This window comes from Oncorhynchus mykiss, chromosome 7 (genome assembly GCF_057628025.1).
Source record: "Oncorhynchus mykiss isolate SJ-2025 chromosome 7, ASM5762802v1, whole genome shotgun sequence".
NCBI lineage: Eukaryota > Metazoa > Chordata > Actinopteri > Salmoniformes > Salmonidae > Oncorhynchus > Oncorhynchus mykiss.
Genome location: NC_143028.1, coordinates 52,723,509 through 52,751,474, shown reverse-complemented (window position 1 = coordinate 52,751,474; position 27,966 = coordinate 52,723,509). Strand labels below are relative to the sequence as shown.

The window sequence follows — 27,966 nt, the reverse complement described above, 5'->3', positions numbered from 1 at the left end:
CCGCCTTGCAAACTCTTGCCTGCATCCAGCTGATCTATGGTGTAATCATTAGTCCAACAGTTGCAAACAAGAGTTTCCATTGGACAAATTCAGGTATGTTTATCCCCGTTTCATTCCGTTTAAGAAATGTTTTTCAACAGAATTGGTGGAATGAATACACCCCTGATCACCCATAAACACAGTTCACTTTCATAACAGCCACATTGTATTCCTTCTCACATCTATGTGCTCTCCTCCTCTCACCTTTTCCCTTTGAATGTGGACTTCAATGCACAACATATCAGCTGTATGTGACCAGGCAAAAAAACCTTTCCAAGCCATATCTTTACAAACCATATCATAAGCGCTACACACAGCCTACATCATTGTCACCATATTAGCTAAGGTAACGTCATAGTAAAGATAGCTAATAGTTCTAACTAATGCGTTAGTAAACCTGCTACAATCATGGAGCAATGTTGCAGTGTACAGTCAGTAAGCAATTTAGCACTTACACCAGCGGGCCACAGTGGTAATGAATTTGTAAACCAAAAGCTTACCTTGACTTGGAAGAGTTCCAGTGTTGTGTTGGATATTCATAGCCAGCTAGCTAACATAGCATTCTATAGTGTCTGAGTAGGCTAAACTGGGTAGCTGCATTTGCTAGCTAAGTAAGTGAAACTGAAAGGGGAAAAATGATAAAATCTCTCTCTCTATCTATCTCTCTCTTGCCTCTCCTTCATTTTGGAAGAAATGAATTTGTTCAAAACTGTTCAGCTAATGTATTTCTCTCTTTGAGTCAACTACTCACCACATTGTATGCACTGCAGTACTAGCTAGCTGTAGCTTATGCTTTCAGAATAATTATCTGATTCTTTGATTGGGTGGACAACATGTCAGTTCATGTTACAAGAGCTCTGATAGGTTGGAGGATGTCCTCCAGATGTTGTCATAATTACTTTCTAAGCTATGGAAGGGGGTGAGAACCATAAGCCTCCTAGGTTTTGTATTGAAGTCAATGTGCCCAGAGGAGGATGGAAGCATTTTCGCATTTTGTTACATTACAGCCTTATTCTAAAATGGATGAAATAAATGTTTACCCTCGTTAATCTACACACAATACACCATAATGACAAAGCTACAACAGATTTTTATACATTTTTGCAAACTTAGCAATATAAAAAACAAATACCTTATTTACTAAGTATATATTAGTTTCATACACACACAAAAATTGTGACAAATTTGTTTCATCCCTGTTGCCGTGCCTGGACTGGACATCGGCGCAAAGGAGGGCTCCGGCCATGGAGCTGGGTTGGATGTCGTGCCTGGACTGGGCACCGGCACAAAGGAGGGCTCCAGCCATGGAGCAGGACTGGACACCGTGCCTGGACTGGGCACCGACGCAGAGGAAGGCTCCGGCCTTGGAGCTAGACTGGAAACCTTGCCTGGAAGCTCTGGACCGTTGAACCTCGCTGGAGGTTCCGGACCGTTGACCGTCGCTGGAGGTTCTGGACCGTGGACCGTCGCAGGAGGTTCTAGACCGTGGACCGTCGCAGGAGGTTCCAGACCCTGGACCGTCGCAGGAGGTTCCGGACTGTGAACCGTCGCCGGAAGCTCTGGACTGTGGATCGTCACCGGAAGCTCTGGACTGTGAACCATCTCCGGAAGCTCTGGACTGTGAATGCACACCGGAGGCCTAGTGCGTGGAGCCGGTACAGGTGGCACCGGACTGGTGACACGCACTTCAGGGCGAGTGTGGGGAGCAGGCACAGGACACACCGGACTGGGGAGGCGCACCGGAGGCCTGGTGTGTGGAGCCGGCACAGATGGCCCCGGACTGGTGACATGCACTTCAGGGCGGGGAGCTGACACCGGACGTATCGGGCTGGGGAAGCGCACTGGAGGCCTGATGCGTGGATCCGGCACAGGTGGCACCGGACTGGTGACACGCACTTTAGGGCAAGTGCGAGGAGGAAACACAGGACGTAACGGACTGGAGAGGCGCACTGGAGGCCAGAAGCGTGGAGCCAGCCCAGGTTGCACCAGACTGCTAATCAGATCCTCTGGTCAGATGTTGAGAAGAACACACTTGCACAACATCTCTCTCAACTCTCTCTCTCCTAACTTCTCCAATGCCTCCCTGACAGTCTCTGGCACTTCAGGGCGAGTGCAGGAAGCAGGCACAGGACGTACCGGGGACACGCACTTCAGGGAGAGTGCGAGGAGGATAGGACGTACCGGACTGGGGAGGCGCAATGGAGGCCATACGCCTGCTTTGCCGCATACTACTAGCCAACTCCATTCTCCAGTATGCCTCCTCACACTGTTCCATCGACTCCCAGGTGGGCTCTGGTACTCTCCTTGGGTCGACCGACCACCTCTCTATCTCCTCCCAGATGGTCTCTGGCTCTTCCCTCTGCTCAACTGCCAGCTCCATGACCGCGGTTTCTGTGGCCGCGGTCCCCTTCTTGCGTCCTCTGCGACTCCTGCCAAGGAAGGGTCTCCTGTCCTTCCATGATTTCTTCCCAAGTCCAACATAAAACAAAAATACAGAAAATAACATTGTATGATTTTTAAGTAATTCATTTTATTGAATGACATAAGTATTTGATCACCTACCAACCAGTAAGAATTTCGGCTCTCACAGACCTGTTAGTTTTTCTCTAAGAAGCCCTCCTGTTCTCCACTCATTACCTGTATTAACTGCACCTGTTTGAACTTGTTACCTGTATAAAAGACCCCTGTCCACACACTCAATCAAACAGACTCCAACCTCTCCACAATGGCCAAGACCAGAGAGATATGTAAGGACATCAGGGATAAAATTGTAGACCTGCACAAGGCTGGGATGGGCTACAGGACAATAGACAAGCAGCTTGGTGAGAAGGCAACAACTGTTGGTGCAATTATTAGAAAATGGAAGAAGTTCAAGATGACGGTCATTCACCCTCGGTCTGGGGCTCCATGCAAGATCTCACCACGTGGGGCATCAATGATCATGAGGAAGGTGAGGGATCAGCCCAGAACTACACAGATTCATGGATTAAAATCCATCCTGCAGCGGACGCAAGGTCCTCCTCTGGATGATCCAGAGGAGGAATGGGAGAAGGTCATATGGTCTGATGAGACAAAAATAGAGCTATTTGGTCTGAACTCCACTCGCCGTGTTTGGAGGAAGAAGAAGGATGAGTACAACCCCAAGAACACCATCCCAACCGTGAAGCATGGAGGTGGAAACATCATTCTTTGGGGATGCTTTTCTGCAAAGGGGACAGGACGACTGCACCATATTGAGGGAAGGATGGATGGGGCCATATATCGCGAGATCTTGGCCAACAACCTCCTTCCCTCAGTAAGAGCATTGAAGATGGGTCGTGGCTGGGTCTTCCAGCATGAAAACGACCCGAAACACACAGCCAGGGCACCTAAGGAGTGGCTCCGTAAGAAGCATCTCAAGGTCCTGGAGTGGCCTAGTCAGTCTCCACGCCTGAACCCAATAGAACATCTTTGGAGGGAGCTGAAAGTCCGTATTGCCCAGCGACAGCCCCGAAACCTGAAGGATCTGGAGAAGGTATGTATGGAGGAGTGGGCCAAAATCTCTGCTGCCGTGTGTGCAAACTTGGTCAAGAACCACAAGAAACGTTTGATCTCTGTCATTGCAAACAAAGGTTTCTGTACCAAATATTAAGTTCTGATTTTCTGATGTATCAAATACTTATGGCATGCAATAAAATGCTAATTAATTACTTAAAAGTCATACAATGTGATTTTCTGGATTTTTGTTTTAGATTCCGTCTCTCACAGTTGAAGTGTACCTATGATACAAATTACAGACCTCTATATGCTTTGTAAGTAGGAAAACCTGCAAAATCGGCAGTGTATCAAATACTTGTTCTCCCCAATGTATACTCTTTTCCTTTGCTCTTTTTTCCTCTCTCAGGAAGAAAAGAGAGAGTTGTAGTGATGAGGAGAGTGACTCAGTTCATTTCTCCTGACAGATGAAGATAGGGAAGAAGCACTGTCTTACTCTGTTCCATATGGGCTACATTTTTGAGTCTCAGCTCTGAGACTAACATCTGTCTTGGTTTCAGACGAAGTCGCAGTGTCTCTTCTCCTTCATACACCATCTCTCTCGCCCACCACCAGAAAATGAGTCGCAGGGATAGAGGGAGAGAAAGAAAGGGAAAAAGAGAGGGAGCGTCGGAGTGAACTTGAGAGGGAAAACGAGAGGGTAAGAGGAAGGAGAGATGAATACTCAAGTTGAACATAGCTGTTGTCAATGAAGAGCCATGAGCGTTACTGTAAATGGCCTATGAAACAGCACATCATGAACCAAATACAAGCCAGATTCTTACTTTCCAATGTTTTCACTTTTGTACATTGCTTGTATTACATTATAATTTGGGAAACTATGCTCTAAGATCATAGTCCAAAGCTTTTGTCTGAACAATATTTTTAAAATAAAATGCTTTTGCATGACCTTGCCTTGTTTTATGAATGGCATCAAGTGATTACTTCCTGTTCAGCACCAAAACCAAACACACCTCCCCCCTCCTCCCCGGGGAAGCTAGTGTGGCATCCTAATTAACCTAGCTGCTAAGGAGGCATTTTTCAATTAGACTAGCTGATTAATCTCTCCTGTTCTGTGTATATGCACTCTCAGCTCCTGGTAGCTAAACTCTGAAACACCCACATTCCCATGGGTGTAGTGTACCCCTGGTCTAGCATTGATTGGTTGGGTAACTAGGGAAATGCCCTTTGCTGTGATTTTAGGTGGATGGGTATGGTAGGAACTACTTTGTATTTGTCTGGTGTCCATGGTGATTTTACATTGGTAGTTCTGTGGGAGGTTGGGCTTGTGTTCAATGCTACAGAAAGAGTGAGTGTTTATGAAAGTGTACCTATAATAGATGGGCAGCAATCAATATATATTTTGCTGTGCATTTGTATCTATGACCAAGAGTTGTTGATATTTGGAATAAAACATCAATCAGTGGATTAGAGGCTGCAGACAGATACTGGAATATAACTACTCTTAGAAGAAACTGGGAAAACAGGGCCCTGGATTAGGATCCAAAGAGACTGAAGAGTATTCTACCCAGAACTCTAACTCTAATTCAGTAGCTGAGATGGAGACCCCAATGCCGGAGTTGAGAGATGCGGAGCCAGTGGAGATGGGTCTCGGTGTCAACGGGTATCCCTTACAGAACGCCCTCTACATAATCTTGGTCCTGCTGGGTATTGTGGGTAACGCCACGGTGGTTGGCGTAATTAGTGAGAGCGTATTCACAGACCCCAGTGGAGGACGTAACTCAGACATCATCCTGATAAACATGGCCCTCTCCAACCTGCTCCTTTCTCTGCTGAGGAACGTCCTGCTGGTCATGTCTGACCTGGGGCTGGAGGTAGGAGCTGGATGCGACTGTTACAGGAGTCGGGCACTGTGGTAGGGGGTGCCATGAAGAATGAGGGCTGTATGTGGGTGCTTGAGCCAATGGGGTGGCAAGTATGGAAAGTGTGAGGTTTGGGCTCAAAGTAAAAGGGTTGGAATTTGGAATTTGAGATATTGGAGGGATTTGAGCTGGTCTTTGAGGAATGGTAGTTTAAAATGCAAGAGTTATGGAGGGTGGTGTGGTCTGTAACTAGAGATATGCCATGTGAAAAGAAAGCAATCTGACAATATACCATGCCATACTTACTGATAAGAGCATTGTTCAGGTAGGCACTATAGTGTACACACACATAAAACCTCACACCCAGCTCTCTCTCTAGCTGAACTCTTCCAGAGACGGGTGTCACGTCCTGATGGGGGTGTGGGTGTGGATTCGCTCAGTCAACGTATGGTCAACACTCTTCCTCAGTGCTTTCCACTTCCAGACACTGAGGCGCGTGGCCCCTCCCCCTGGGACTGTTCACGGACCCCGCAGGCCCCCCAAGACCCTCCTGATTAGCCTGGGCCTCATCTGGTATCTCAACCTGATCTATGCTATACCTGCACACATCTACTCTACTAACGGGAACAAGAACAGCACAGAGGTAGGACCCTGATATAATAGAAGCACAGAGGTAGACAATAGGTGATGTGTATTATTTAAGTTGTGGGAAACTGTCTACAAAACCTTCTCCGCCTTATTTCCCCCCTCCCCATCTCCCCTCATTTCCTCTCCTCTCTGCTGTCCTCTGTCTCCTCTACCCTCTTCTCTCATCCCCTCCAGACCCTGATTTTGGTCAGCAGCACCACGCGCCCCCTGCTGGGCTGTGTGTGGAACTTCCCCTCCAGCTACAATACCCTGGCCTACACCACCACCTCCATGGTGATCCACGAGATCCTGCCTATCATCCTGATGGCCATCACCAACCTGGGCTCCCTCTACACACTCTACACCCACGGCAGGACCCGCAACCCAGCACACATGACCCAGGACGCGCCCGTCATCAAGAGGATACCGGCTGAGAGACGGGCTGCCAAGGTGAGAGAGACTGGAATGATTCAGAATGATGGCTTGTTGTGTGTGGCCTGCCGCCTGGTTATTGTGGATGGAAAGAAGTACAACATGTGATTTGGACCTGTAACATTGTTATTGTCATAAAAAATGAGGAATGTGGGAAAAAAATAGCTTTTGGATTACTAAGGTGTTAATGATCCTGGTGTGTTTTCAATTAACAGTGTTTTTATAGAGAATGCGTGTGTATCTTTTATGACCGTCGTGCTAAGAGAGGACGAAAAAAGGTAAATAGTTTCACAGTATTTTCTTTCCTTACCTTCCCTCTCTCGCCAGGTGATTCTAGCCCTCACCATCCTCTTCATTGTGTCTTGGGGAACTAGCATCATCTCTATCAACTACTTAAACTACAATAAAGGATCTTCAGACAGGTTTCTCCCGATAATAGCTCGCTTTGCCAACAGCATCTTCATCGCATTTTCGCCCATCGTGCTGGCAGTGGGTCACCGGCGGCTGCGTGCTGTTGTTAAGTCTTTTCTTACTCACTGACAGGTCCCACACCCTGAATCACACTGCAACTGACATTATGGGGAAGCCAGTGGAAAAATATTATACTTCCCTTCACATAGCCTAATAATAAAGTAGACTTACATGTTTGTTGGTATTCCTCTAACCATTGGCAAAAATGATGAGGTCATCTGTGCTCTTTTAAGGTACTTACTACTAACTGAGCAGTATATTTTCCATGTGTGGTAGGAGTCAAAATAAGAATACTGGGAGAGATGGAGGCTCGCACACTGTCGAAAAAACTAAACATCCAAAACCCCCTTGTGGCCCCCCTAAATGTGGAGTATGAATTAATTTTTACATACAGTAACTCATTTTTGCTATCATTCTTTTTTTACATCCATTATTAGACAGTGGCAAAGATGATGATTATGAACATGGTCTTCTGCCTGCTAATGCCTGCAATGCAGTGAAGAAAACGATGTCAACAATAACGTTCTAATGTAACTTGCACCTCTAACAGTACAACTGGCCCCAGCTTGGCCCCCCCAGTTGAAATGGTCTAGAACCGCCACTGCATGGTGCCCAAAAAATCAGAGTGCAAGAAAGTGCATAAATGAAAGTGAAAACAAAACACAAATTTTTCGGCCTCAGGTCATCATCAGTTTAACCATTGGCAACCATTTTGATCCTCTTAGGCAGACTGTTTTAACATGGTGCTATGAGAGTCAAACCCATTCATTTATTATTTTATGACAATTTCTAAGAATGTATTGATCACTGAGGAAGACCACTGTTTGTTTGTCAGTGAGATTACATGAACACAATTTATTTCTGTAAACCTGCTCTTTTGTGAGCGACAGAATGTTTTTGATGTATAGACTGTACGTGAAAGGGCACTCCTATCTATAGATAGTTGTTGTTACATGTTCTGTCTTGTTTGCTCTTTAAAAAACAGTCAAAATAAAGGCCTTTATTTGTACCATCTCTCAATCTCTGAGCCTCTATGCCAGAGGCTCCTCTACATGAAGCTCATTGAGAGGGAGTGAACAGTCCAACAGGATCTGTCTTTGCAGAATGTGAGAACTTATCACAATATTTCAACACTCCAGATCTTAAACATTCCATGACTTTAAATGTTCTAAGGTATTTATTGGATGGGTTACTACTTATAACAGGGTTTGTATATATATATGTGGACATTTAAAAGCAGAATGAGGGGAAGGCAAGCACTGGTTATTTAATTATTCCATACAAAGTCGTACTCATTCATTCATTCAGTTACATGTTTTTTTTTAATATTTGCTTTAACTCTCTCCTCTACTTTTATTACCTCTCTCCTACTGAATAGTGAAAACAGTTTATTTTGCCTTCTTTCCTAGAAGGCCAGAATCCCGGAATCGCCTCTTTACTGTTGATGTTGAGAGTGGTGTTTTGCGGGTACTATTTAATGAAGCTGCCAGTTGATGACTTGTGAGGAGTCTGTTTCTCAAACTAGACACTCTAATGTACTTGTCCTCTTGCTCAGTTGTGCAATGGGGCCTCCCACTCCTCTTTCTATTCTGGTTAGAGCCAGTTTGCGCTGTTCTGTGAAGGGAGTAGCACACAGCGTTATATGAGATCTTCAGTTTCTTGGCAATTTCTCTCATAGAATAGCCTAATTTCTCAGAACAAGAATAGACTGACGAGTTTCAGAAGGAAGTTCTTTGTTTCTGGCCATTTTGAGCCTCTAATCGAACCCACAAATGCTGATGCTCCAGATACTCAACTAGTCTAAAGGCGGACAGTTTTATTACTTATTTAATCAGAACAACAGTTTTCAGCTGTGCTCACATAATTGCAAAAGGGTTTTATAATGATCAATTGTCCTTTTAAAATGATAAACTTGGATTAGCTCACACAAAGTGCCATTGGAACACAGGAGTGATGGTTGCTGATAATGGGCCTCTGTACACCTATGTAGATATTCCATAAAAAATCTGCCATTTCCAGCTACAATAGTCATTTACAACATGAATAATGTCTACACTGTATTTCTGTGTAAAGGGTGCGTGTCGGTGGCAGGGAGGTCAGGCGCAGGAAAACAAACTTAGTATAAACGGAGTCGTTTAATAAATGCTCATAAAACTCCAAAAACCAAAATATTCAAAAATAATAATATAAGTGGGTACAAAACCCTGCACATAACATACAATAAAACAATCTCCGACAAGGACATGAGGGGAAACAAAGGGTTAACCTCTCTGGGATATGTGGGAAGCTTGCGTCCCACCTCGCCAAAAGTCAGTGAAATTGCAGGGCACCAAATTCAAAACAACAGAAATCCCATAATTAAAATTCCTCAAACATACAAGCATTTAACACCATTTTAAAGATAAACTTCTTGTAAATTCAGCCACAGTGTCTGATTTCAAATAGGCTTTACGGCAAAAGCACACCAAACGATTATGTTAGGTCAGCACCTAGTCACAGAAAACCATAAAGCCATTTTCCAGCCAAGGAGAGCCCTCATAAAAGTCAGAAATAGCAATTAAATTAATCACTAGCCTTTGACGATCTTCATCAGATGGCACTCACATGACTTCATGTTACACAATAAATGTGTGTTGTGTTCGATAAAGTTCATCTTTATGTCCAAAACCTCATTTGAAATTGGTGTGTTATGTTCAGAAATGCATTGTCTCAAACAAACATCTGGTGAAAGTGCAGAGAGCCACATCAAATTACAGAAATACTCATAATAAAAATTGATAAAAGATACAAGTGTTATGCATGGAATTATAGATAAACTTCTCCTTAATGCAGCCGCTGTGTCAGATTTCAAAAAGACTTTACGGCAAAAGCACACCTTGTGATTATGTTTGGTCAGCGCCAAGTCACAGATGCCATAAAAGTCAGAAATAGTATTATAAATAGTCACTTACCTTTGATGACCTTCATCAGAATGCACTCCCAGGAATCCCAGTTCTACAATAAATGTTTGTTTTGTTCGATAAAGTCCATAATTTATGTCCAAATACCTCCTTTTTGTTCGCTCGTTTAGTTCACAAATCCAAACTCACGAGGCACGGGCAAGTCCAGGCGAAAGTTCAAACAAAAAGTCCAAAAAGTTATATTACAGTTCGTAGAAACGTGTCAAACAATGTATAAAATCAATCTTTAGGATGTTTATATCATAAATCTTCAATAATGTTTCAACCGGACAATTCCTTTGTCTTTAGAAAGGGAAAGGAACGCAGCTAATTCTCACAGGCCCGTGCGAGACTGAGCTCATGGCGTTCTGCCAGACACCTGGTTGAAACAGCTGTCGTTCTCTCCCCCTTCACAGTAAAAGCCTGAAACAAGGTTCTAAAGACTGGTGACATCTAGTGGAAGCCTTAGGAAGTGCAATATTACCCCATAGACACTGTATATTCGATAGGCAATTGACTTGAGAAACTACAAACTCAGATTTACCACTTCCTGGTTGGATTTTTTCTCAGGTTTTTGCATGCCATATGAGTTATGTTACTCACAGACATCATTCAAACAGTTTTAGAAACTTCAGAGTGTTTTATATCCAAATCCACTAATTAAATGCATATTCTAGCTTTTGGGCCTGAGTAGCAGACAGTTTACTCTGGGCACCTTATTATCCAAGCTACTCAATACTGCCCCCCAGTCCCAAAGAAGTTAAGTTAGAGCTCTAGGGGCGCTATTTCATTTTTGGATAAAAAACGTTCCCGTTTTAAGCGCGATATTTTGTCACGAAAAGATGCTCGACTATGCATATTCTTGACAGTTTTGGAAAGAAAACACTCTGAAGTTTCAGAATCTGCAAAGATTTTGTCTGTAAGTGCCCCAGAACTCATTCTACAGGCGAAACCAAGATGATGCATCACCCAGGAATTAGCAGAATTTCTGAAGCTCTGTTTTCCATTCTCTCCTTATATGGCTGTGATTGCGCAACGAATGAGCCTACACTTTCTGTCGTTCGCCCAAGGTCTTAGCAGCATTGTGACGTATTTGTAGGCATATCATTGGAAGATTGACCATAAGAGACTACATTTTCCAAGTGTCCGCCTGGTGTCCTGCGTCGAATTCGGTGCGCAATTGCCAGCTGCTTCTACTTTACCATTTGATTCAGGGGAGAAAGCATGTGTCCAAGAACGATGTATCAATGAAGAGATATGTGAAAAACACCTTGATGATTGATTCTAAACAACGTTTGCCATGTTTTCAGTCGATATTATGGAGTTAATTTGGAAAAAAGTTTGCGTTTTGAGGACTGAATTTATGGATTTTTTTTGGTAGCCAAATGTGATGTATAAAACGGAGCTATTTCTAATACACAAGGAATCTTTTTGGAAAAACTGAGCATCTGCTATCTAACTGAGAGTATCCTCATTGAAAACATCAGAAGTTCTTCAAAGGTAAATGATTTTATTTGAAGGCTTTTATGTTTTTGTTAATGTTGCGTGCTGGATGCTAACGCTAATGCTAACGCTAAATGCTAACGCGAAATGCTAACTCTAGCTAGCTACTTTTACACAAATTATTGTTTTCCTATGGTTGAGAAGCATATTTTGAAAATCTGAGATGACAGTGTTGTTTACAAAAGGCTAAGCTTGAGAGATGGCATATTTATTTCATTTCATTTGCGATTTTTATAAATAGTTAACGTTGTGTTATGCTAATGAGCTTGCTGATAGATTTACACAATCCTGGATACAGGGGTTTTTTCATAGCTAAACGTGACGCAGAAAACGGAGCGATTTGTCCTAAACAAATAATCTTTCAGGAAAAACTGAACATTTGCTATCTGAGAGTCTCCTCATTGAAAACATCTGAAGTTCTTCAAAGGTAAATTATTTTTTTGAATGCTTTTCTGTTTTTTTGTGTAAATGTTGCCAGCTGAATGCTAATGCTAAATGCTACGTTAGCCATCAATACTGTTACACAAATGCTTGTTTTGCAATGGTTGAGAAGCATATTTTGAAAATCTGAGATGACAGTGTTGTTAACAAAAGGCTAAGCTTGAGAGCTAGCATATTTATTTCATTTCATTTGCGATTTTCATGAATAGTTAACGTTGCGTTATGGTAATGAGCTTGAGTCTGTATTCACGAACCCGGATCCGGGATGGGGAGATCAGAAAGGTTAAATACACAACATGTATTGATGGGATTGGAACCAGGTGTGAGGAAGACAAGACAAAACCAATGGAAACTGAAAAATGATCAGTGATGGCCAGAAGGTCGGTGACGTCGACTGCCAAACACCGCCCGAACAAGGAAAGGGGCCGACTTCGGCGGAAGTCGTGATAGTACACCCCCCTGACACGCGGCTCCAGCAGCGCGTCAGCACCAACCTCGATCGCGCAAGCGATCTGGATGGAGACGGTGGAAATCTCGCAGCATCGAAGGATCCAACACGTCCTCCACCAGAACCCAGCATCTCTCCTCCGGACCATACCCCTCCCAGTCCACGAGGCAATGAAGGCCCCTCAACTAACGTCTCTAATCCAGTATGGAATGAAAGGAGTACGCCGGGGCCCCCTCGATGTCCAGAGGGGGGTGGAGGAACCTCCTGCACCTCAGACTCCTGGAGAAGGCCAGCCACCACCTGCCTGAGGAGAGACACATGGAACGAGGGGTTAATGCGGTAATCGGGGGGAAGCTGTAACCTGTAACACACCTCGTTCACTCTCCTCAGGACTTTAAATGGCCCCACAAACTGTGGACTGCGAACACCAGGGTCTCACTGTGGTAACGGTCTGCACCAACTTTCTGGCTCAGCACAGCGCGCTGAAGATGGACATGGGCGGCGTCCCATGTTTCCTTTGCGCGCCAGAACCAGTCATCCACCGCAGGAGCCTCGGTCTGACTCTGATGCCAAGGAGCCAGAACCGGCTGATACCCCAATACACACTGGAAGGGAGAAATGTTAGTGGAGGAGTGGCAGAGCGAATTTCTGGGCCATCTCTGCCCAGGGCACGAACGCTGCCCACTCCCCCAGCCTGTCCTGGCAATAAAACCTCAGAAACCTACCCACATCCTGGTTAACTCTCTCCACCTGCCCGTTACCCTTGGGGTGAAAACCTGAGGTAAGGCTGACCGAGATCCCCAGACCTTCCATGAACGCCCTCCATACCCTCGACGTGAACTGGGGACCCTGATCAGACACTATATCCTCAGGCACCCCATAGTGCCAGAAGACATGTGTAAATAGAGCCTCCGCAGTCTGTAGGGAGACTGGGCAAAGGGAGGAGACGACAGGACTTAGAAAAACGATCCACAACGACCAGGATCGTGGTGTTACCCTGTGAAGGAGGAAGATCAGTCAGGAAATCCACCGACAGGTTGTAACTTACCTCTGGGCAGGTGTCTAGGAGCCTTGCACTGGGCGCACACCGAGCAGGAGGTAACATAAACCTTCACGTCCTTAGCTAAAGTGGGCCACCAGTACTACTCACTAAGACAGCGCACCGTCTGACCGATACCAGGATGACCAGAGGAGGGTGACGTATGGGCCCAATAGATTAGCCGGTCGCGGACAGCAGACAGAACGTACAGACGCCCAGCCGGACACTGAAGGGGAGCGGGCTCTGTACGCAACGCCTGCTCAATGTCCACGTCCAGCTCCCACACTACCGGTGCCACCAGGCAAGAGGCCGGGAGTATGGGAGTGGGATCCATGGGCCGCTCCTCTGTGTCATACAGCCGGGACAATGCGTCTGCCTTAACTTCTTGCGTCGAGCAATCCCGTATCCGGGAGCGTAATCATAGCCTCAAGCTCATTACCATAACGCAACGTTAACTATTCATGAAAATCGCAAATGAAATGAAATAAATATATTCACTCACAAGCTTAGCCTTTTGTTAACAACACTGTCACTGTAAGAAAAAAAAACGAAAATTCAGTCATTACAACGCCAAACTTTTTTTCCAAATTAACTCCATAATATCAACAGAAACATGGCAAACGTTGTTTAGAATCAATCCTCAAGGTGTTTTTCACATATCTATTCGATGATAAATCATTCGTGGCAGTTGGGTTTCTCCTCGGAAGAAAATGGAAAAATACACGCAGCTGGAGATTCCGCAATAATTGCGACGGAGGACACCAAGCGAGCACCTGGTAGATGTAGTGTAAAATGGTCAATCTTCCAATGCTATGCCTAGAAATACGTCACAATGCTGCAGACACCTTGGGGAAACGACAGAAAGTGTAAGCTCATTCCTGGCCCATTCACAGCCATATAAGGAGACATTGGAACACTGCGCCTTCAAAATCTGGGGCACTTCCTGTTTGAAATTTCATCTTGGTTTCGCCTGTAGCATCAGTTCTGTGGCACTCACAGACAATATCTTTGCAGTTTTGGAAACGTCAGAGTATTTTCTTTCCAAAGCTGTCGATTATATGCATAGTCGAGCATCTTTTCGTGACAAAATATCTTGTTTAAAACGAAAGAAAGTTTTTTTATCCAAAAATTAAAAGAGCGCCCCCTATATCCAAGAAGTTAAACATCTCTCACCTTACCTGGTGAGGGTTCAGTGTCCTCGCCGCCCGGATGTACTCCAGATTGCGGTGGTCAGTCCAGATGAGAAAAGGGTGTTTAGCCCCCTCAAGCCAATGTCTCCAAGCATTTAAGGCCTTGACGACAGCCAACAGCTCCTGGTCCCCCACATCATAGTTTTGCTCTGCCAGGCTGAGCTTCTTCGAGAAAAAGGCACAGGGGCGGAGCTTCAGTGGTGTACCGGAGCGCCGAGAGAGCACAGCTCCTATCCCAGTCTCGGACGCGTCCACCTCCACTATGAGCGCCAAAGAGGGATCCGGATGGGCCAACACGGTAGCCGAGGTAAACAGAGCCCTCAGTTGACTAAAAGCCCTGTCTGCCTCAGCTGACCACTGCAAGTGCACCAGGCACCCCTTCAGCAGTGAGGTAATGGGAGCCGCCTGACCAAAACCCCGGATAAACCTCCGGTAGTAGTTGGCAAACCCCAAGAACTGCTGCACGTCCTTTACCGTGGTGGGAGTCGGCCAATTACACCTGGCTGCAATGCGGTCACTCTCCATCTCCACCCCTGAAGTGGAAATGCGATACCCTAGGAAGGAGACGGACTGTTGGAAGAAAATACATTTCTCAGCCTTGCCGGACAGGTCATGCTCCAACAGGCGACCAAGCACTCTGCGCACCATGGATGAGTATATCAAAATGTCATCAATATTCACCACTACACCCTGCCCGTTCAGGTCCCTGAAAATCTTGTCTACAAAGGCTTGGAAGACTGATGGTGCATTAATCAACCTGTACGGCATGATGAGGTACTCATAGTGCCCAGAGGTGGTACTGAAAGCCATCTTCCACTCGTCTCCCTCTCGGGTACGCACCAGGTTGTAAGCGCTAATGAGATCTATTTTGGTGAAGAAGCGCACCCTGTGCATTGACTCTATCGCTGTGGCTATGAGCGGTAGCGGGTAACCATACCTCACAGTGATCTGATTCAGACCCTGATAGTGAATACAAGGGCACTGACCCCCTCCTTCTTCAAAAAAAAAAGAAAATTGAGGATGCAGGTGAAGTGGAGGACCTAATGTACCGCTGACGCAGGGATTTGGAGACATATGTTTCCATAGCCTCCGTCTCCGCCTTTGAGAGGGGATACACGTGACTCCTTGGAAGTGCAGCGTAAACCAGGAGGTCTATCGCACAATCGCCCGGTCGATGAGGTAGTAATTGAGTCACCTTCTGTTTGGAGAAGGCGAGAGCCAAATCGGCATATTCAGGGGGGATGCGCACGGTGGAGACCTGGTCTGGACTTTCCACCATTGTAGCACCAACGGAAAGCCCTAAACACCTACCTGAGCACTCTCGCGACCACCTTGTGAGAGCCCTCTGTGGCCAATAAACAGTGGGGTTATGACAAGTTAGCCAGGGTAGGCCCAGCACCACGGGAAACACAGGAGAGTCAATGAAGAAGAGACTAATTCTCTCCGTATGACCCCCTGGGTCCCCATGCCCAAAGGCGCAGTGGCCTCCCTAATCAACACTGACCCTAATGGTCGACTATCTAAGGCATGAACGGGGAAGGGCACATCCACGGGAACGATGGGGATCCCTTAACTATAGGCTAAAGCTCTATGAATAAAATTCCCAGCCGCGCCTGAATCGACGAGCGCCTTATGCTGGGAATGGGAGGAAAACTCAGGGAACGTGACAGATACAAACATATGAACAACAGAAGAACCTGGGTGAGAGTGGTGCCGGCTCACCTGGGGTGACGCCAGAGCGCCCTGCCTGCTGCCTCGCATCCCAGAGGAACCAACCAGGCACCGACTGGCAGTGTGACCTCTGCGGCCACAGATGGTACACGAGCGTGAACCCCCTCCAGTCTCCCTGCTCACCACCCCTCCCAGCTCCATGGGTATCGGAGAGGGAGTGCGGGAAGATGGAACCACCAGACCCTGATCTGAAAGTCCGCGAGTAGCCAGCAGGTTGTCCAGCCGGATGGACAGGTCCACCAGCTGGTCAAACGTGAAGGTGGTGTCTCTGCAGGCCAGCTCCCGACGTACGATCAGGGCCCTGTTGTTCCATCCTGCGCCGGCAGCCAGAGTCCTAAACTCCAGGGCGAACTCCAGGGCAAACTCCTGGGCGCTCCTTGTCTCCTGCCTCAGATGGTAGAGGCGCTCACCCGCTGAACTCCTCAAACTGGTCCAACGCCACATCTCCCTCTCTCCACACGCCGTTGGCCCACTCCAGGGCTCTCCTGGTGATGCACGAGACGAGGGCGGACACCCTTTCACGGTCCGATGGAGCCGGGTGGACTGTGGCCATATAGAGATTTAACTGCAACAAGAACCTCTGGCAGTTCGCAGCCCTCCCGTCGTACTCCTGGGGCAAATAGAGACAGATCCCACTGGGTTCAGGCGGGAAAGGGGCGCTCAGGGGAGACCCCGGTTGTGCTGGTGGAGGCGCTGGAAGAACTCCCTGTCTCTCCCAGCGGTCCATTGTCTGGACAACGCGATCCATGGCGTCGCCAAAATGGTAGAGCATAACTGCATGCTCCTGGACGCGCTCCTCCACCTCAATGGCCGTGGTACCCTCTCCTGCTGACTCCATAGTTATGGTCGGTGATTCTGTAAAGGGTGCGTGTCGGTGGCAGGGAGGTCAGGCGCAGGAAAACTAACTTGGTATAAATGGAGTCGTTTAATAAGTGCTCATAAAACTCCAAAAACTAAAATATACTAAAAATAATATAAGTGGGTACAAAACCTGTCGCACACCGACACATGACTTGCACATAACATACAATAAAACAATCTCCGACAAAGACATGAGGGGAAACAGAGGGTTAAATACAGAACATGTAATTGATGGGATTGGAACCAGGTTTGAAGGAAGACAAGACAAAACCAGTGGAAAATGAAAAATGGATCAGTGATGGCTAGAAGGTCGGTGACGTCGACCGCCGAACACCGCCCGAACAAGGAGCCAAGAACTGACAGTTTATTTTACACACCTGTTTTACACACCTGGGTTTTAGCGAGTGGAAAAGTGGGGACAAATTGGAGGTTTACTTAGTAGCAATGCAAATATAATGGTACAGCTATATAGACACTCAATCATCATGTTAATTTTTAATGGTACATTTACAAACATATATTATGATAAATATAATTGAAACTTGTGTCTCTCATTATGGTAATTGGTGAAATAAGTATAGCCAGTTATAATTGTAACGGCTTAGCAGAAAACAAGAATAGACAATCAGTATTTTCCCTGGCTAAAAGAGAAGGACTATAATATCTGGTGCGGGACGAAGTATCCACTCATCCCGCGGATCCGCCAGCATCAGGGGCGGCTCTGGTGCGGGACGAAGAACCCGCTCAGCTCTCGGATCCACCATCTTTGGTTGTGGCTCTGGTGCGTGCCGAAGAACCCTCTCATCCCGCGGATCCAGCCATGGATCCAGGCTTAACACTGTACCTGGATTGGGCCTCGGTGCAGAAGAAGGCTCCTGTCTTGGAGCTGGTCTGGACACCGTGCTCGGGCTGGGCATCGGTGCAGGGGAAGGCTCCTGCCATGGAGCGGAACCGGACGCCGTAACTGGACTGGGCACCTGCGCTGAGGAAGACTCCGGCCTTGGAGCAGGACTGGATGCCGTGCTCAGACTGGGCATCGGTGCAGGGGAAGGCTCCGGCCATAGAACTGGAGGTTCCGGAACATTGACCGTCTCAGGAGGTTCCGGACTGTGGACCGTCTCAGGAGGTTCCGGACTGTGGACCGTCTCAGGAGGTTCTGGACTGTGGACCATCTCAGGAGGTTCTGGACTGTGGACCATCTCAAGAGGTTCCGGACTGTGGAACCGTCGCCAGAGGTTCCGGACTGTGGAACCGTAGCCGGAGGTGCCGGACTGTGGAACTGTTGCCGGAAGCTCTGGGCTAGGAACTGTCGCCGGAAGCTCTGGGCTTGGGATCGTCGCAGGAAGCCTGGTGCGTGGGGTCGGCCCCTGTGGTACTGGTCTGGTGACACGCACCTCAGGGCGAGCGCGAAGAGCAGGCACAGGATGTCCTGGACTGGGACGGCACACTGGAGGCCTGACGCGTGGGGCCGGTACAGGTGGCACCGGACTAGTGACACGCACTTCAGGGCGAGTGCGGGGAGCAGGCACAGGACATCCTGGACAGAGAAGGCACACTTGAGGGAGTGTGCGAGGAGCAGGCACAGGACGTACCTGACTGGGAACACGCACTTCAAAGAGAGTGCGTGGAGCAGGCAAAGGACGTACCAGACTGGGGACATGCACTTGAGGGAGAGTGCGAGGAGCAGGCACAGGACGTACTGGGCTGTGGAGGCGCACTGGAGACCTGGTGCGTAGAGCTGGCACAGATGGTGTTGGAACGATGACACACTCCGCACGGTGAGTGCGGGGAGCTAGCACATGACGTACTGGGCTGTGGAGGCATACTGGAGACCTGGTGCGTAGAACTGGCACAGATGGTGCCGGAACGATGACACACTCCGCATGGTGAGTGCGGGGAGCTAGCAGAGGACGTACTGGGCTGGGAAGGCGTACCTGAGACCTGGTGCATAGAGCCGGCATCACTTGTACTGGAACTCTAACACACTTCTCAGGATGAGTACGGAGAGCTGACTCAGGTGGCTTTAAATCGATAACACCGGTGGAATTAAATGAATAAAACCCTTAAGCTACCTTGACTTAGATGAGTTCCAGTGTTGGATAGCCATAGCCAGTTTAGGTACCATAGAATCCCTCTCCGTTTGAGTCGGATGTTTGAGTAGGCTAAACTAGCTAGCTGCATTCACTAGCTAAGTAAGTGAAAGTGGAAAAACAATTAAATGTAGCTAGCTCTCTCTTGCTTCTCCTTCATTTTTGAAGAAATTAATATTTTCAAAACTGTTCAACTACTGTTTTTCTCTCTCATAGTGGACAAAATCTAAATTGCGCCTAGTTAGATTTGGGTATGTCATTTTAAGCGAAAATGGGAAAAAAGGATCCTATCCTTAAGAGATGTTTAACTGACTCGCTTTTCAAAGACGTCTAGAAATGCACACGTTTTGTGCTCTTGTAGGAAGCAATCACCCCCTCATTGCTGACTACAAATGATATACAGTATAACTGGGCTAATAACTCACTCACTAGCAAAGGATATGAACGAATGTGTACACTGCGCTACATGTAGCTTTAGCTTTGATCTCAAGACAAGCTCGTTCTGTAAAATCAGTCCAGTTCAAAGTGAATATATATATACACAGTGCCTTGCGAAAGTATTCGGCCCCCTTGAACTTTGCGACCTTTTGCCACATTTCAGACTTCAAACATAAAGATATAAAACTGTATTTTTTTGTGAAGAATCAACAACAAGTGGGACACAATCATGAAGTGGAACGACATTTATTGGATATTTCAAACTTTTCTAACAAATCAAAAACTGAAAAATTGGGCGTGCAAAATTATTCAGCCTCCTTAAGTTAATACTTTGTAGCGCCACCTTTTGCTGCGATTACAGCTGTAAGTCGCTTGGGGTATGTCTCTATCAATTTTGCACATCGAGAGACTGACATTTTTTCCCATTCCTCCTTGCAAAACAGCTCGAGCTCAGTGAGGTTGGATGGAGAGCATTTGTGAACAGCAGTTTTCAGTTCTTTCCACAGATTCTCGATTGGATTCAGGTCTGGACTTTGACTTGGCCATTCTAACACCTGGATATGTTTATTTTTTAACCATTCCATTGTAGATTTTGCTTTATGTTTTGGATCATTGTCTTGTTGGAAGACAAATCTCCGTCCCAGTCTCAGGTCTTTTGCAGACTCCATCAGGTTTTCTTCCAGAATGGTCCTGTATTTGGCTCCATCCATCTTCCCATCAATTTAAACCATCTTCCCTGTCCCTGCTGAAGAAAAGCAGGCCCAAACCATGATGCTGCCACCACCATGTTTGACAGTGGGGATGGTGTGTTCAGCTGTGTTGCTTTTACGCCAAACATAACGTTTTGCATTGTTGCCAAAAAGTTCAATTTTAGTTTCATCTGACCAGAGCACCTTCTTCCACATGTTTGGTGTGTCTCCCAGGTGGCTTGTGGCAAACTTTAAACTACACTTTTTATGGATATCTTTAAGAAATGGCTTTCTTCTTGCCACTCTTCCATAAAGGCCAGATTTGTGCAATATACGACTGACTGATTGTTGTCCTATGGACAGAGTCTCCCACCTCAGCTGTAGATCTCTGCAGTTCATCCAGAGTGATCATGGGCCTCTTGGCTGCATCCCTGATCAGTCTTCTCCTTGTATGAGCTGAAGGTTTAGAGGGACGGCCAGGTCTTGGTAGATTTGCAGTGGTCTGATACTCCTTCCATTTCAATATTATCGCCTGCACAGTGCTCCTTGGGATGTTTAAAGCTTGGGAAATTTTTTTGTATCCAAATCCGGCTTTAAACTTCTTCACAACAGTATCTCGGACCTGCCTGGTGTGTTCCTTGTTCTTCATGATGCTCTCTGCGCTTTTAACGGACCTCTGAGACTATCACAGTGCAGGTGCATTCATACGGAGACTTGATTACACACAGGTGGATTGTATTTATCATCATTAGTCATTTAGGTCAACATTTGATCATTCAGAGATCCTCACTGAACTTCTGGAGAGAGTTTGCTGCACTGAAAGTAAAGGGGCTGAATAATTTAGCACGCCCAATTTTTCAGTTTTTGATTTGTTAAAAAAGTTTGAAATATCCAATAAATGTCGTTCCACTTCATGATTGTGTCCCACTTGTTGTTGATTCTTCACAAAAAAATACAGTTTTATATCTTTATGTTTGAAGCCTGAAATGTGGCAAAAGGTCGCAAAGTTCAAGGGGGCTGAATACTTTCGCAAGGCACTGTATATATATATATATATATATATATATATATATATATATATATATATATATGTATATATATATATATATATATATGGCAGTGTTCTATTTGCAGTGGTGGAAAAAGTACCCAATTGTCATACTTGAGTAAAAGGAAAGATGCCTTAATAAAAAATAACTTGAGTAAAAGTCTAAAAGTATTTGGTTTTAAATATACTTAAGTATCAAAAGTAAATGTTATTGCTAAAATATAGTTAAGTATCAAAAGTAAAAGTATAAATAATAAAAAATTCATTTTATTAAGCAAATCAGTTGGCACCATTTTCTTGTTATTTTAGTGTATGGATAGCCAGGGGCACACTCCAACACTCAGACATAATTTACAAACTAAGCATGCAAATTTGGTGAGTCCGCCAGATCAGAGGCAGTAGGATGACCAGGGATGTTTTCTCGATAAGTGCGTAAATTGGACCATTTTCCTGTCCTGCTAAACATCTAATCTAATGAGTACTTTTGAGTGTCAGGGAAAATGTATGTAAAATTAAAAGTACATTATTTTATTTAGGAATGTAGTGAAGTAAAAGTAAAAGTTGTCAAAAATATGAATAGTAAAGTAAAGTACAGGTACCACGAACAACTACTTAAGTAGTACTTTAAAGTATTTTTCCTTAAGTACTTTACACCACTGTCTACTGCAACCGCACCGATTATGCCGCACGGTTCGGTTTGTGTAGAGTGCGTTGCGAGCCAGAGTCGTGTTTGTCAATGCAATCCTACTCGGATGCGTTCTGCCTACAACAAAATATCTTGTAGCCTATAGTTAGTTTTGTTTCGGTATGTTGCATCGAAATGGGCTAATGTAACGTTGATTCGATCACAATTCCCACGGTAAAGGGAAACATTGATAGAGTGAACTAATGGGAAAAACTCTAGAAAGTTGAGTGAAATTCAATCTCGTGCTTCTCTGTGAGCGCTGATATTTGTTCTCTGGCAATCCAGGGGGAGCTGCACGCCAACATTGCTCACCACCTCTTGGAAATCATTTCTGGTGTGTCTTTGGGATAAACATTTGTGTAATTGACCCGCTGAAAAATAAAACTCTTATCCCAGGGTTAAATTTTCAGAAGACTACTGCAGGTTTTCTTCTAACTTTTTACCTGGGTTTGCTGATGACAAATGTACCCAAACATTATGCTGCCACTACAATACTTGAAAAGACTGTGCAAGGGTAGTGTAGACTTTCACTAGGCACTGTATGATCATTAGCACATGGTTGTGGGCTATCAGATATGAATCTTAATATATAGTCTAGAATTAGCTGCAAAATGTAACTTTTTGGACCGACCAAATTCACCTGGGGCGGCAGGTGGTTAGAGTGGTTAGTGCATTGGGCCAGTAACCAAAAGGTTGTTAGATCAAATCCTGAGCTAAGAAGGTAATAAACTGTATTTCTACCCCTGAACAAGGCAGTTAACCCACTGTTCCTAGGCTGCCATTGTAAATTAGAATTTGTTCTTAACTGAAATGTCTAGTTAAATAGAGGTTGAATAAAAAACATGGAAATGTGAGTTACAGATCTGTCATTATCATTGAAAACAAGTCTAAAAAGCAATAGATCTGTTCTATGTGCTCTGTTTCTATGCTTCCTGTTCTTACGTTTCATTTTTTCATTTTTTACTTTCTGTTTTCTACACCAGCTTCAAACAGCTGAAAATACAATATAGTCGTTTAATTAAATATATTTTACAGTAGTTTAGGTTGTACAATGATTGTCTACACTATACTTGCATGTTTTGTCATATGAATTGAAATTAGGAGAACTATTAGAATTTTAGCAACCAGGAAATGGCGGAGCGATTTCTGCACAGTGCATCTTTAAATATGCTTTGTCGAAAGTAACAATTTTGGGGGGCAACAAATAGTGACTTTGGAGCTGACTACAACTATTTCAATACAGATCCCCAGAAATGTCTAATTGTTTTAACTATTTGAATACAGATCTCAGAAAGTAACTACATTTTGAAAACTATTTGAAAACATCTGAAAAAGCAACTACTTAAAAAAATACATTTGAACACAGAGCTCAGGAGATTACTTATTTTCAGAAACTATTGGATTGGCTGCTTTCAACAAATGGCAGGGCTGTATCTGGAATTGCAAAAAGAATGCACACACAATTTCCTATACTATTCCAATCTATCTGACAGTAGACCATATTTGATCTACACAATACATTTCTAGCTGAACATTCTGTAAATGCCCATTCTCCCAAATGTCCATTGCCCCAGGTGTAGATAATAATTTTAAACCAAATATATTTAGTACAGATAAGTATTAATAAGTTCTAATGCTCAATTACTGTATGACTCTTTCAACATGCCACTGAAAAGGTTGAAAGTTGCAATTCATTGTATTAAAATATTAAAAATACTAGAGACAAATTCATAGCTATGCTTAGCAAAAACAACTTTGAACCTCTTTGTCCATCTGAGGGTAAGTGTTCTTGTTTCAAACACACACTGTACCATCTTTAAATGGATAGTTTACTCAGGATATAAACTGACATGATTTCCCACCAAACCCAGATTTCCGCCAAACCCAGATTCGTCCATCGGACTGCCAGATGGTGAAGTGTGATTTATCCCTTTACACCACTCCAGGCGACACTTGGCATTGCGAATGGTGATCTTAGACTTGTGTGTGGCTGCTAATGAAGCTCCAGACGAACAGTTCTTGTGCTCATGTTGCTTCCAGAGGCAGGAACTCGGTAGTGAGTGTTACAACTCAGGACAGACAATGTTTACGCGCTACGTGCTTCAGCACTCTGCGGTCTAGTTCTGTGAGCTCGTGTGGCCTACCACTTCTCGGCTGAGCCGTTGTTGCTCCTAGATGTTGCTCCTGGTCTTCTTAGTTCATTGACTTTCTTTGAACCAGAAAAAAAGTGTCTTGCTTCCTCTTCTGTCTCCGACTCCACTCCCTTTTTTGGGACAGTTGGGACAGAAGAGGATGCGAGAAATCAGACCAGACCCAGTTGCTAATGCACTGGTGCCTATGGAAGAACCGGAACTGTGACATTTTTTATTCAATTGTAAATGGACCGAGTAGGATGTTTAATTTATCCACCATATTTGGTTGGGACACTTTTTCCGGCTATCGGGGAGTTTTCATTCAGTTCGTTTTTCAGTTCATTTATCTAAAGCAATCCCTTTAATTAGAATTTGATTGGCACAATACTAGTATAGCCTATGGAGAATGCTTTCAGATTATGGAGATCAATGAAAGATAGCCATCAAAACATATACATATTCATGTCCGTTTCAGAACCCATGCATAGATTTAAAAACATTATGATATTACACACCTCTGCCACACCTCCGTTATTGGGATCTCCACCCCAAAAGCGTAACTGGTTGGCACATGCGTTTCCCCATGCTTAAAATCCGTGCGGAGAGAAAAAAGTCTGAATTCCCCTCCAAAGATCATAGTCCAACGCTTTTGTTCAAACAATATATGAAATGCTTTTTAGATGATCTCTTGTCTTGTTTTATGAATGGAATCATCAAGTGAGGACTTCGTATTGAGCACCATAAACAAAGGCACCTCTCTATTTGTCCCTGGGGGAGCTAGTGTGGCATTATAATGAACCTAGATAGCTGTTAAGGCAGCGTGTTTCAATTAGGCTAGTTGATTAATCTCTTGTGTTCCATTTTTATGCACTCTCAGCTTGGTAGCAGAAATCTGAGGTTGAAACACTGAAATTCCCATGGGTATACCCACTGGGCAAAACTGATTGATTCAATGTTGTTTCCATGTAATTTCAACCCCAAAAATCAATCTGGTGACATCGAATCAACTTGGAAAACTGATTGGATTTGCAAAAAGTCACCAACATAAGGGCATTTTTCACCAAACGTTTAACCTAAATCCAATGACATGGTGACATTTTCTGTTGATTTCATGTTGAGTTCATGTTAGTTGACAAACTCAACCAAATGTAAATCAAAACTAGACATTGAACTGACGTTTGTGCCCAGTGGGTACAGTGTACCTGACCTAGCACAGGTTGGTTGGGTAACTAGGGAAAGACCCTTTTGCTGTGGTTTTAGGTGGATGTGTATGGCAGGAACTACTTTGTATTTATCTGGTGTCCATGGTGATTTGACATTGGTAGTTCTGTGGGAGGTTGGGCTTGTGTTCAATGCTACAGAAATAGGGAGTGTCTATACAGGTGTAGCTATAATAGATGGGAAGCAATCAATATATGAGTTTTGCACATTTGTATTTATGATCTATGACCAACAGGGTGTTGATATTTGGAATAAAAAATCTAGCAGTGGATTAGAGGCTGCAGACAGTTACTGGAATATAACTACTCTTAGAAGAAACTTTTGATAACAAACTGGGTAAACAGATTAAGATGCAGAGAGACTGAAGAGTATTCTACCCAGAACTCTAACTCCAATTCAGTAGCCGAGATGGAGAGCCCAATGCCAGAGTTGAGAGAGTTGGAGCCTGTGGGTGTGGGGCTCCGTGTCACTACGTCTCCCACCCAGACCGCATTCTACATAATCTTGGTCCTACTGGGCATTGTGGGTAACACCACGGTGATTGGCGTGATCTTGGACAGCGTGTTCAAAGACCCCAGTGGAGTACGTAACTCAGATATCATCCTGATGAACATGGTCTTGTCCAACCTGCTGGTGTCTGTTCTGAGGAACGTCCTGCTGGTCATCTCTGACCTGGGGCTGGAGGTAAGGAGCTGGATGGGAATGTGGCAGGGGTCGGGCACTCTGGTAGGGCATGCCATGAAGAATGAGGGCTGTATGTGGGTGCTTGAAACAAGGGGGAAGGAGGTATGCTGATTATGTGTGGTTTGGGCTCTAAGTAAAATGGTTGTGATACTTGAGATATAGGAAAGATTTGGGCTAGTCTTTGAGTAATTGTAGTTTAAAATGCAAGGGTTATGGCGGGTGGTGTGGCTGTAACTAGAGATATGCCATGTGAAAATAAAGCAATCTGTCAATATACCATGCCATACTTACTGATAAGAGCATTGTTCAGGTAGGCACTATAGTGTACACACATAAAACCTCACACCCAGCTCTCTCTCTAGCTGAACTCTTCCAAAGACGGGTGTCACGTCCTGATGGGGGTGTGGGTGTGGCTTCGCTCAGTCAACGTGTGGTCAACACTCTTCCTCAGTGCTTTCCACTTCCAGACACTGAGACGCGTGGCCCCTCCCCCTGGGACTGTTCACGGACCCCGCAGGCCCCCCAAGACCCTCCTGATTAGCCTGGGCCTCATCTGGTTCCTCAACCTGATCTATGCTATACCTGCACACATCTACTCTACCAAGGGGAACAAGAACAGCACAGAGGTAGGACCCTGATTCAATACAAGCGGAGAGATAGACAATTGTGATGTGTATTCCTCTTTGAATTGTGGGAAAATGTCTTATATCCCTTCTCTACCTTCTCTTCCCTCCCCATCCCATCTCGTCTCCTCTTCCCTCCACGCTCCCTCTCTACTCCCCCTCCCCTCCAGACCCTGATGTTGGTCAGCAGCACCACGCGCCCCCTGCTGGGCTGTGTGTGGAACTTCCCCTCCAGCTACAACGGCCTGGCATATGCCACCACCTCCATGGTGATCCACGAGATCCTGCCTATCATCCTGATGGCCATCACCAACCTGGGCTCCCTCTACACACTTTACACCCACGGCAGGACCCACAACCCAGCACACATGACCCAGGACGTGCCCGTCATCAAGAGGATACCGGCTGAGAGACGGGCTGCCAAGGTGAGAGAGACTGGAATGATTCAGAATGATGTCTTGTTGTGTGTGGCCTGCCGCCTGGTTATTGTGGATGGAAAGATGGACAACATGTGATTTGGACCTGTAACATTGTTATTGTTGTTAAAATTAGGAATTTTCTCTCCAGGTGATTCTAGCCCTCATCATGCTCTTCATTGGGTCTTGGGGAACCAGCATCATTTCTATAAACTACTTCAACTACAACCGAGGTTTGTCAGCCGGGTTCCTTCTGGTTATAGCTCGCTTTGCCAACACTATCTTCATCGCCATTTCACCCATTGTGCTGGCAGTGGGTCACCGGCGGCTGCGTGCTGTCGTTAAGTCTTTTCTTACTCACTGACAGGTCCCACACCCTGACACACACTGCAACTGACATTATGGGGAAGTCAGTGGAATAATAATAGTACACTTGCCTTAACATAGCCTAACAATACATTAGAATGACATGGTTGTTGGCATTCCTCTCTATACGTTGGCAACCATTTGATTCTCTTCCAGAGGCAGACTGATTTAACATGGCACCTATGAGAGAATTCATTTATTTTTTATCACAATTTCTATTGATTTATCAGTACTGAGGAATAGCACTGTTAGTTGTTTGGAGGAGTTTAATAGAAAAGGTTGTAGAGTTCATCATTGCAATGAAATGTGTTCATCTGTACATGTCAGTCAGATTACGTTAACACATTTTATTTCTGTAAACCTGCTCTTTTGTGAGCGACAGAATGTTTTTGATGTATAGACTGTACGTGAAAGGGCACTCCTATCTATAGATAGTTGTTGTTACATGTTCTGTCTTGTTTGCTCTTTAAAAAACAGTCAAAATAAAGGCCTTTATTTGTACCATCTCTCAATCTCT

General features: G+C 45.1%; 2 protein-coding genes across 3 annotated transcripts; both read left to right on the top strand.

Annotated features, from left to right (window-relative positions):
* The first annotated feature begins 5,020 nt into the window (after window positions 1-5,020).
* LOC110527128 (olfactory receptor class A-like protein 4) lies at window positions 5,021-7,912 on the top strand. The gene is made up of 4 exons (XM_021608280.3): window positions 5,021-5,387; window positions 5,755-6,018; window positions 6,198-6,452; window positions 6,762-7,912. The coding sequence occupies exons 1-4, from the start codon at window positions 5,112-5,114 to the stop codon at window positions 6,972-6,974; spliced, it is 1,008 nt and encodes a 335-aa protein (XP_021463955.2). The 5' UTR covers window positions 5,021-5,111; the 3' UTR covers window positions 6,975-7,912.
* A 2,737-nt stretch (window positions 7,913-10,649) lies between these two features.
* Window positions 10,650-27,955, top strand: LOC110528979 (olfactory receptor class A-like protein 4). Of its 2 annotated transcripts, XM_090241300.1 has the most exons (5): window positions 10,650-11,344; window positions 11,713-11,774; window positions 26,407-26,670; window positions 26,838-27,092; window positions 27,235-27,955. In XM_090241300.1, the coding sequence occupies exons 3-5, from the start codon at window positions 26,440-26,442 to the stop codon at window positions 27,445-27,447; spliced, it is 699 nt and encodes a 232-aa protein (XP_090097426.1). In that variant the 5' UTR covers window positions 10,650-11,344; window positions 11,713-11,774; window positions 26,407-26,439; the 3' UTR covers window positions 27,448-27,955. The 2 variants fall into 2 exon arrangements, with proteins under 2 accessions (XP_090097426.1, XP_021466816.2); XM_021611141.3 differs by lacking the exons at window positions 10,650-11,344; window positions 11,713-11,774 and adding an exon at window positions 22,961-26,044.
* The last annotated feature ends 11 nt before the right edge of the window (window positions 27,956-27,966 follow it).

Bases quoted from the DNA above. Each gene is read 5' to 3' on its own strand.
- LOC110528979 (XM_021611141.3), top strand. From the start codon at position 25,769: ATGGAGAGCCCAATGCCAGAGTTGAGAGAGTTGGAGCCTGTGGGTGTG. The intron at 26,671-26,837 runs GTAGGACCCTGA...CCTCCCCTCCAG, and splicing joins GGAACAAGAACAGCACAGAG to ACCCTGATGTTGGTCAGCAG. The intron at 27,093-27,234 runs GTGAGAGAGACT...TTTTCTCTCCAG, and splicing joins CTGAGAGACGGGCTGCCAAG to GTGATTCTAGCCCTCATCAT.
- LOC110527128 (XM_021608280.3), top strand. From the start codon at position 5,112: ATGGAGACCCCAATGCCGGAGTTGAGAGATGCGGAGCCAGTGGAGATG. The intron at 6,019-6,197 runs GTAGGACCCTGA...CATCCCCTCCAG, and splicing joins GGAACAAGAACAGCACAGAG to ACCCTGATTTTGGTCAGCAG. The intron at 6,453-6,761 runs GTGAGAGAGACT...CTCTCTCGCCAG, and splicing joins CTGAGAGACGGGCTGCCAAG to GTGATTCTAGCCCTCACCAT.